At 43.2% G+C, this 9,079-nt stretch overlaps 1 protein-coding gene across 2 annotated transcripts; it reads right to left on the bottom strand.

Annotated features, from left to right (window-relative positions):
* Nucleotides 1-3,586: 3,586 nt before the first annotated feature.
* Nucleotides 3,587-7,573, bottom strand: UBE2J2 (ubiquitin-conjugating enzyme E2, J2). Of its 2 annotated transcripts, none has more exons than XM_010139723.1 (6): nucleotides 7,440-7,573; nucleotides 7,177-7,262; nucleotides 6,287-6,389; nucleotides 6,040-6,178; nucleotides 5,456-5,536; nucleotides 3,587-3,971 (listed from the first exon to the last, which is right to left on the bottom strand). In XM_010139723.1, the coding sequence occupies exons 1-6, from the start codon at nucleotides 7,571-7,573 to the stop codon at nucleotides 3,687-3,689; spliced, it is 828 nt and encodes a 275-aa protein (XP_010138025.1). In that variant the 3' UTR covers nucleotides 3,587-3,686. The 2 variants fall into 2 exon arrangements, with proteins under 2 accessions (XP_010138025.1, XP_010138026.1); XM_010139724.1 differs by having other exon boundaries at nucleotides 7,177-7,217; nucleotides 7,443-7,573.
* Between the last annotated feature and the right edge of the window lie 1,506 nt (nucleotides 7,574-9,079).

Raw genomic sequence — 9,079 nt, 5'->3', positions numbered from 1 at the left:
GACACAGCTCAGCTCTGGCAGATGTCGGTCAGGCAAGGAAACTTCACTTCCATCAAGCTATAAGGAAATCGCTATTAAAAACAACTGGTTTAGATCCCCATACAACTGGACCGCCAGCCCCAAATCTAATTCTAAATGTCAGAAGTGCCGGCAGCCTCCGAGTAACACAGAACCGAAGCTCTCGAGACACTGCCTCACTGTCCCAGAACGGTCAAGCTGTACTCCAGCAGCAACAGCTGAGTTAGCAGCAAGATCCCAATCTACTTTTTCTTCTGAGACACGATCACTGTTGGCACAAACAGCACAACGGCATCTTGGAGCGGCTCCTGCCCACCTCAGAGCACCCGTTCTGAAAACGGGCACTGCCCTACAGCGGAGTTGTGACGCTTCGGACAGTACAGAACGAACAGCTCTCTGCAGAGGATCCGCACCCGCACACAAAAGAGCTCGACATTGCTACCTGGGGGTGTTTCACCACAGGGGTAAAGGACAGCAAACTAACTTGGGGGTGGAAAAAAAAATACAATCTAGACATGAGAGACGCAGCTTTGCCAGCTTTTCTTTCCTAGCCCACGTTTCTCCAGTTCAGATTTCTTCCCAGTGATTCCTTTCCCAAAAACAGTCCCACAGAAAGTATAAATTTAACCATGAATGTTTATTATGAACAAACAACTTTACAACGCAGTCATTTCTACTCCTCAGTACATGCTCGAAGTACGGTAACTTCCATGACCTTGAAATCTTAGGGGCAGAAAAGTTATGGCTACACACAAATCCAGGATTTTAAAAACCAAGATATCGTTAAAGGCGACCACCGAGACGTCTTCTGATTCGAGATGCAAAAACTCCCTCCATACTGTGTGTCACAGTCTTACAGAAATCGATCACCTGCAGCATGGAAGGGAAGGGACACTGGTTCCAGTATCACATACTGAGGGACAACTTTCAGTTTTGTAACAGTGAAGTAATGCACCGCTTCAGGGCATGGAAATATTTTTGCATGGCAAAGAATGGTTTACTCCACCTGACAACTTTGGTAACCAGAAGATCAGCTACCGCATACTAGTATAAATTCTTCTAAAAAACACAAAACAGTAAAACCTACACGGAAGGGAGCAAGTCTTCTGTTACCAAAGGCAAGGAGATGTATCAAAATCTTGTAGGCTGCAGGTGTGAGGTTCAGCCAGCTGCTGCTCCCAGCCTTCACGCAGCACCCGAGAAGGCCATGCTCTCCAATCCAGGGCACCCGAGAGAAACTGCCATTGGATGTTTTGGGGTTTTGTTTTGTTTTTTTAAATACAACCAATCCTCAGAAAAAAAACGCAGCACGCCCAGGATTTAACCAAAGATATTTTCTTTCCATTTGTGGCACTTATTAAGGACAAGAGACCCACCTGCAAATGCCTGGGTGTAGCTTAAGGCCAACTCTTGTCAAAGAATAAAACGCCTTTTATTCAACATCTCTGATTTTCCTAGTTCTCTCACAGTGGTTGGGTACATCTCACAGAAGATGCAAATGCACCATGGCCAAGGTCTCCTTGCCTTTGTCTTCATTCGTGTGGACAAAAGAACTTCCAGAAGATGATAAACATTGATAACCAATTATAAGCTTCTGTCTGTAGGCGATGTCAACAGTCATACAAGGCATTGCGAGACCACAAACATGTCTGAGTGATACTAACACCGACGAGACCAAACAGCCTCAGCTCCACGTCCATACGCTTTGAGGAAAAAAAATACAATCCAGCACAGCCCCAGAGCGACAGAACATTGTTCTGAGATAGATACAACTAACTGGTGCGTCTCTTTTTACAAGAGCTGATTAAGCGCAGACAAGAGGCAAATTAAAAAACAGTTATAAATAAGATTTGGTAAAACCACAAAATAATTATAATTACAAAAAAAGAAACCAAAGATTTATAAATACAATTTCAAATCCAGCCTTTTCCAAACCCCGTCCCCACCCCGCCATCTCCTCCTTCCCTTCCTCACCTCGGTAAGCACTGCTAAGATTTCTTTCGCACAGAGCTGTTCGGCTAGCTTTGATCATTCCTACCTACTGCAGAGAATTGGTCACATTCATCGATGCTCTAAGCTGCATGGCTCATGGGTTAACAACTTACGACTCCAGGTACCAAGGAGAAGCAGAGAGAACTAATCTGAAAGGGAAAATATAACCATTGCGAAAACATTCTTGGACACATGATGTCGTTTTTATTTGGGCTCTTCACAACAGTTAAAATGAAGCAGGCAGGGGGATGCGGAGCTTTTGACCCTGCTACCACCTGCGCCGGCTGCTGGTACCGTTAGTGGAGAGTGCGTTCTCCCCCGGATGACGAGGCAGCGCTGTCAGTTATGAAAGGCACAGGAAGTTTGCCTTGATGGAACAAAGCTTTTGGATAAATTTAAGTGGGGGGGAACCAAGCAAACGGTTTAAGTCTTTACAGACAGACTTTTTTCCCAGACTTTTGAGCTACGCTGGGAGCTTCAGTGTTTTATCCAGAGTCCTGGCATCACCTGGACAAAGAGCGGAGTTTCACTCATCAGTCATCTGAAGGGGAACAGTGACGAACTTGCACCTCAAAGCAAAAAGCTTCTAGAATCTCAGATGAATCAGAAGGGCTTGGGGCTTGGCTTTTTAGGAGTTTATGCAAATCTTCCAGTAAGCAAGCGGAAATGATTTTAAGGGTTTGCTTCAACTAGTGACACTGCAGATTAATTCAGCTGACTCTGAAGAAACTGGTTCGTTATTTGGACTCATTTGTCTTTCTATCCTCACAAGGGCTGAGGTTACTTCAGTTACCAAAGGCCAAGAAATCAGAGATTTTCTGAACACACAATCGACTCTCCATTGGTATGTGCAGTTTTATTACTCTTTTTTCAACAGTGGCACCTTGTGATCAAAATTAAGAATTACAGCTTCGGACTAGAACACCTCCCAGAGCAGAAATCTGTAAGAGAACAAAGCCAAAACAAGACCAGGCACCCCACTAATGACTGATCCGAATGGTTTTTCCCTTGCTAATCACTCCTGAAGGCTGATGACTGCACTTCTTGCAGCCCAAAGAAAACCTTCAATGACAGTGTGAGAATTTAGACAGCACATTAAACACACGTGGTGTTATGTTCCCACTCATCTAATCACTACTGACTAGATATGCAATGATGGTCATTCTACTGTAAAAAAGAAACCGGCAATCTTCCGTGGCATCCACGTTCACCTTGAACCAACCCCTTACCAGGTCCACATGGCATCTCTAACTGAATCATTTCAACACCCTAATGAAAATAAAATACGATATGCAGAAATGGTGGAATTTTAAAAACGCTTCAATGAAGTAAAAAGCCTTATTTGCTTCAGATTTTCAAATTTCAAGTAACAGCTGGAGAACTGCTATAAAAATCAAAGCACTAGAAATGTCAGCGTCTCATCAATAATGCTTTGACTTGTTTGGGAGCCACTACCAGACAGTAGCGAAGACAAGAGGACCTGCGAGCAGAACTTCTTTTAGTTTTCTGACTAATCCAAACTACTCATTTCCCAAACATAACCCATGAGCCAACTGATGTTTTACCTGCAACTTGGTAAAACAAAGAATTACCCCAGTGTCGAGAGTCAGATGCCCAAAGAGTCCCACTCATTCTGCAACTACCACTAATTTGGTCTTGGATTTCTCTTTTATTGCTCATTCTTGCGCTATGCTTCTCAGTACATACTTGACTGTGTAGGCAAAGGCTGCAAAACCAACTATAACGAACAAGTTCGCCAAAGCTCCTCCTAAGAGTCCATGGTTACGATTGGCCTGCTGGAGACCCGGATGATTGGCCGGCGCCAGCGGAACGTGCCCGTTAAGAAGGGGGATTCCGTTCTGACCGTAGTGTGCTTCCCCATCAGGGACAACATCTGGTAAAGGGAGGGATGGAGGTCTGTTACTGAGCTCTTCTTGTGCCTTCTGTTTTTGCTTAATCTCCTGGAGAAAGAAAAAAGAAAACTGAATAGCTGGAAGTGAAAGTGGTGAAGTTATCTGGTGTTTTGAAAAGATTTCAGAACCCGAGTTCTTTTTTCAGAAATGAGAAATTCTCGCATCAGAATTCTTGCCTGTCCAGCTTGTTCTGAACAGAAGACATTAAAAAAATGAAGAAACCTATCACAGCAGCTTAGCAGGATTAGGACTGCAAGTATCTGTTAAAAATCTGCCTGCCCTTGGAACACAGCAGCAGTTAACTATTACTGTCTTCAAAGTTTCCCAGTGATTTAGGTACTGGCAAAACGGCAGAAAATGTTTCTGATTCTCTGGCATTCTTGTAACTGATAAGAAAATGCAGTTAAAACCTTCAGTTCAGACTTATTCCTGCACAAGGAAGAAGGGAAACGGAGACAAAACTTTTCTTTTCCCCCCAGTTTTCCCCAAAAAGAGACAGAGTAAGTTTTTAAAACTAGGGCTTCGTGAATACGTTTAAGAATAATCGCAGATGAATCCAACCTGAAGTTCTATCTCCACCCTGCCCAGAAAGGCGGTTTCTGCCTGTGGACAGTGTTTACTTCACTAGCTGTGCTCACGTGTTTATGACCATGGATTATCTCTAACAAAAACACTCGTCTCATGCCTAAGAAAACAGCTGCAAAAAGGCACCTCCAGATCTTTTCTCTACTCTTGCACAGCGAATATTCTCTGTGCAATAATAAAGATTGCCATTTGGTGACATTTTACAACCCAAAACAGTTTGCCTGGCAAAATAAATTTTATTCCTAGAGTTCTGAATTCCAACGAGCAGCATCACTATAATATTGTAACTCCAGAGTCATGACACAGAGTGCCCTAACAGAAAACTGGTCCCATTCATTTGGAAGGCAGAAAATTAACTCTCAGTCTCAGCAGCAGGCTGAAAGAGCTGAATTCTTTCACTAAGAAGTTACAGGGATGAAACCACCTTGAGTGAGGAGTGAAGAGAGAAGCGTCTTTCCTTCATAACGGGTGAGACCTTATAGAATCAAGTGTCATCAGTGGAAATACACAGAGCAAGTTTCTATTTCCTTCAGCTCTTACCTAGACAGGACAATACAAACTGGGTATCAACACACCTACAGGGTTAGTGCTGTATTCCCTAAAAGGTATCACCTGTTCTCGGAAGTAAAGTAGGAAAAGTATAATGGTCTCTTGTCTTAAAGGAGAATTAAGAAAAAAATCTAGGATATTGATAGACAAAGTCCAGATATACAAAGATTAGATTACATTCTCTATGCACGAGATCTCTGTGGAACAGAAAAGTAAATCCATCTCAAGATTCAAGTTTTTAATTCTTACACGTAGCAAAAGCACCTCTGGAAAGGCTTACACGATTGACAGAATTTGCTGCTGTCTGGGAAAAGTCCTAAACAAACAGTTCACAGATCTACACAGAGAAGTTGAAGAATTACAGAGAAACAAATTATTGCATGGATGAATTCCCTTACCTCCACCACGTCAGGGAAGAGCTCGCAGAAGACTTTATCTTTTAAATTAAATGCTAAGCTTTGTGCAGCGAGCTGCCTCTTCTGTGGAGGAAACAACAATTATCAGCAGTTGTATATAAACAAAAGTTAATATTCTTTAATCCGACATCTGATTATTTCCCACAAGAATGGTGTGAACCACTAGCTAACGAGTTCCTAACATTTCAAATTTCATGCTTTTGAGTATTATTCACTACAACAGACATTTCTAGACACGTTACGCTCTCAGTTCTTCATATATATATAAAATATATTTATATTCAGTTCTATACTACTGTGCCTGCTTGGCAGACACCTTGAGAAGAAGGAAGGAGAAAGTCCTAACAATACTGTTTACTAAAAGGAGTTTTAATTTCTCTAAGAAATCCTCTCCCCATCCCCTCGCTACCTAAAATTTACTTGATTCATCTGCCCGTCACCTGTAGTAGGCAACACCACACGCATTTCTGAGACACCAGAACACCAGCTGCTGCTGTTTTAACTTTGAGATCACATTCAACATTCCCCAAGCTGACAAAAGGCACATCCCCGGCGCTGGAGCTTACTGTGAACTCTGACGTCTCTATGCTGCCCAGGGTGGGGCCCTTTTCCACCATAAAGCTAAGAAGGCCCGTCAAGATGGTCGAGACAGACCAGGCTGGATTCCATGTATCCGGGTGGAAATCAGTGATTGAAAGACACAACCTTCAAAAGGTAAGACAGTGAGGTTTATTTTTCCCATTTAAATTATTACACATTATACATATCGCTAAAATGGTGCTAATTGCTTAAGGGTTAGAAGAAAATACTTACCTTGTATTACACTTAAACCTTCCATTAGGTGTAATCATATAAATACTAGGAGGTTTAAAAGGAAATTCTCTGGGGAATATTAGTTTTCCATGGTAATAGCCACCTGCATTACACAAAGAGATGAATTACTCATTTTGCATGAAGATGAAGTCCTAAGCTGCTGCACAAAATCGGCCAAATAAAACCCTCCACCTATCGTCTTCTCCCCCTCGCTCTGAAGAGATCAAGCTCATCACCTCGTGTCTCTAAAACACCGGAATAATAACCCACATCTGCAGTGAATTTACTCTGGAGGCAACTCTCCCATTTAAGGAAAACCAGTCAAAGAGTATTTAACACACGCAGAGGGGTGGGTTCTCCAGAGACTCACCTACCCGCACATACGACCCCATGCAGAATCCCACTCAAAAAGCACCCCGAGAGAGGCTCCAGAGGACACGGTGAAATACCTGACTGCAACAAATCAGTATTCTACATCTCTCTCTCTGCACAGGAATTCACGACCAGAACATGCACCTCAGCTCACTGAGACCATTTCTGTGGTAATGAAATGGAACTCTTGACACTGCCGGACTGTCACACCCTACACAGTGAGTTAGTGATCTGCTCCAAGACCTTTAGCAGTTACTAACTAAGAAGGAATCTGTCTTCAGTCTAACCTGACCGGGGTTTTGTCAGAACCCTTGCTCACAGAAAAGTTACTAACAGCAGTAACTACCTCTTTTCAACAAGCCATGGCACAGGTCAGGGACAGCTCTGACACCGCACGAACAGTTTTGAGAACTATTTACAGTGGTTCTGTTCTGCCCATCCAAACAGGCACATAATGCCTCAGGCATCTCAAGCACAACACCAAGCACACCCACGCTTTCGCTGATGTGAACTTTTACCTTCATAGGGAGTCATCTCAGGTCCTCGTACCACGTAGTGCCTAAGACAAAACAGGAAAAGTAAATGTATAAAAGCCATCTCACAGCCAGCCATCGACTCCTCTAGAAAAATAAAGTTCGCTATCACTTCAGCAGAAGTTTCTCACTCCACCTCCCCAGCCCAAGCTCCCCAGGATCCAACCTGCAGGAGTCAGGGAGTCAGACCTGACTACCTGGAAAATCTCGTTCCCTCCACAAGCGAGTGGATGGTTCCCTCCAGCTCTTACCATTCGAGGATGTTGGATGGGAGGGGCTCTGCACAGATGTAAGGCACTGGATCTTTCTTAATTCGAAGGTAGTCTTGTTTAAGCCGCTGTGTTGCTGTCGTTGGTGCTCTCTTATTACTGTTGTTGCTCATCTAGTTTTTAAAAAGACATATAAGTACAAGCTCAATACAACATTAATAGACCTAGAGCTACTACGTGTCACTGAACACAGCTCCGGATTGCTGCAAAATCTACTTTACAGAGTATTTCTTTGAAATATACATTACTGTAACTTCTAAGTGGCAAGAACCATGCGAAATCCTAACCACTAACACCCTACTGCCCAAACGGAACATCCTCCTGCCAGAGCACTGCAGTTTAAACGCCACGGTGAGCGGGTATCGTGGGAATACGCTGCACCAGAGAACCCACCTGAGCTCTCAACCACTCCTGGGTTCAGGCGGAACACACACCAGTATGACACTGCTTTAATGGGCTTAGTCTTCGAGTAATCCACTTCCCTTCCAGCCTGAGTATCTATCGCGTTAATATGCCCATTGGTGTTTCTACACACCCAGTTATTTGCAATAAATAACGAACAAAATGCCACAATAACCCTATTACTGACTTTGAGGGGAAGGATTTATATTAAATCTGCCGCCTGCTTAAGAGTCAGTGGAATTTTCAGACAGGAATTTCTGAGCCAGATTATTCTCGTCCAGAAAAACAAAGGTCTCATCCAAAACGAGAGCCAGCGTGAAGAAAGGAAATTCCGCGCTGCTTACAAGGCAAAGACAGCACTAGCCCTTACAATGCACCCAGCACACACCAATTAACAACTGCTACTTAACGCACTTTCCCCGAGAAATTTAGCAAGTTCTTGGTTTTATACAGGGAAACTGAAGCAAGAATAAAAAGGGAAGATTTTTACAAACAGCTTCTAAGAAGAGATAAGACAACGCTTGCAATGCAATAGCAGCATTTGACACAAAAAGTATGTTTTTGAGCCCTTTCTATTCCTTTACTTCAAAAGGATAGCCAAGTACAAGTCATAAAGAAATAATATTTAAACTATGTGGTCAAATATTCAAACCCTAGACAAAATAAACGCATTTAACCTGTTTTTTATTAGAATTAAAATTAATTATTGTTTGAAACATGCAATGTTTTTCCTGAAGTCACACACATTTTTAAACATGATTTTAAAGACGTTTCACACGTCCTGAAATCATAAAATGAAGATTTTTTTTTTTTGTCTAAATAAGACAGCTTTGACTTCAAAACATAAAACTGAAAAGATCCGATTGAATCTAACACAGTTATTTGTTCTGAAGTCTTGCAATAGCGCCCCTCACTACGGACTGCAAAAATACACTGGAATATTTTACAGCACCAAGTGCAGTTTTGGGATTTCGACACCCCTCAAAGCTCGTCCGAGAGAACGTTTGTATCGTCAATGCAGAAAATAAGCGGCAGCGTTTCCTGAAGCTCTGACCACAAGCCCCTTTTCCCCTCTCGACAACGCGAGTCGCCAGAGGCGAGCACGGCAGCAGCGGGCCGGTGCTCACACCCAGCCAACGCCGGCAGCACGACGCGCCCGAGCCCTGCTCCCAGCCCGGCAGGGAGCCAAGGCCCCCCGCTGCCCCGCGGAAGGAGAG

The sequence above is a fragment of the Buceros rhinoceros genome, unplaced genomic scaffold (genome assembly GCF_000710305.1).
Source record: "Buceros rhinoceros silvestris isolate BGI_N320 unplaced genomic scaffold, ASM71030v1 scaffold9837, whole genome shotgun sequence".
Classification (NCBI taxonomy): domain Eukaryota; kingdom Metazoa; phylum Chordata; class Aves; order Bucerotiformes; family Bucerotidae; genus Buceros; species Buceros rhinoceros.
The sequence above is the reverse complement of the archived record's forward strand: the minus strand, read 5'-3'. Positions and strand labels throughout refer to the sequence as shown.

Coding starts and splice junctions, on each gene's coding strand:
- UBE2J2 (XM_010139723.1), bottom strand. CDS start 7,573: ATGAGCAACAACAGTAATAAGAGAGCACCAACGACAGCAACACAGCGG. Junction 6,179..6,286: donor AGGTTTAAGTGTAATACAAG/GTAAGTATTTTC, acceptor TACCTTTTGAAG/GTTGTGTCTTTCAATCACTG. Junction 5,537..6,039: donor TAGAGACGTCAGAGTTCACA/GTAAGCTCCAGC, acceptor TTTCCTCCACAG/AAGAGGCAGCTCGCTGCACA.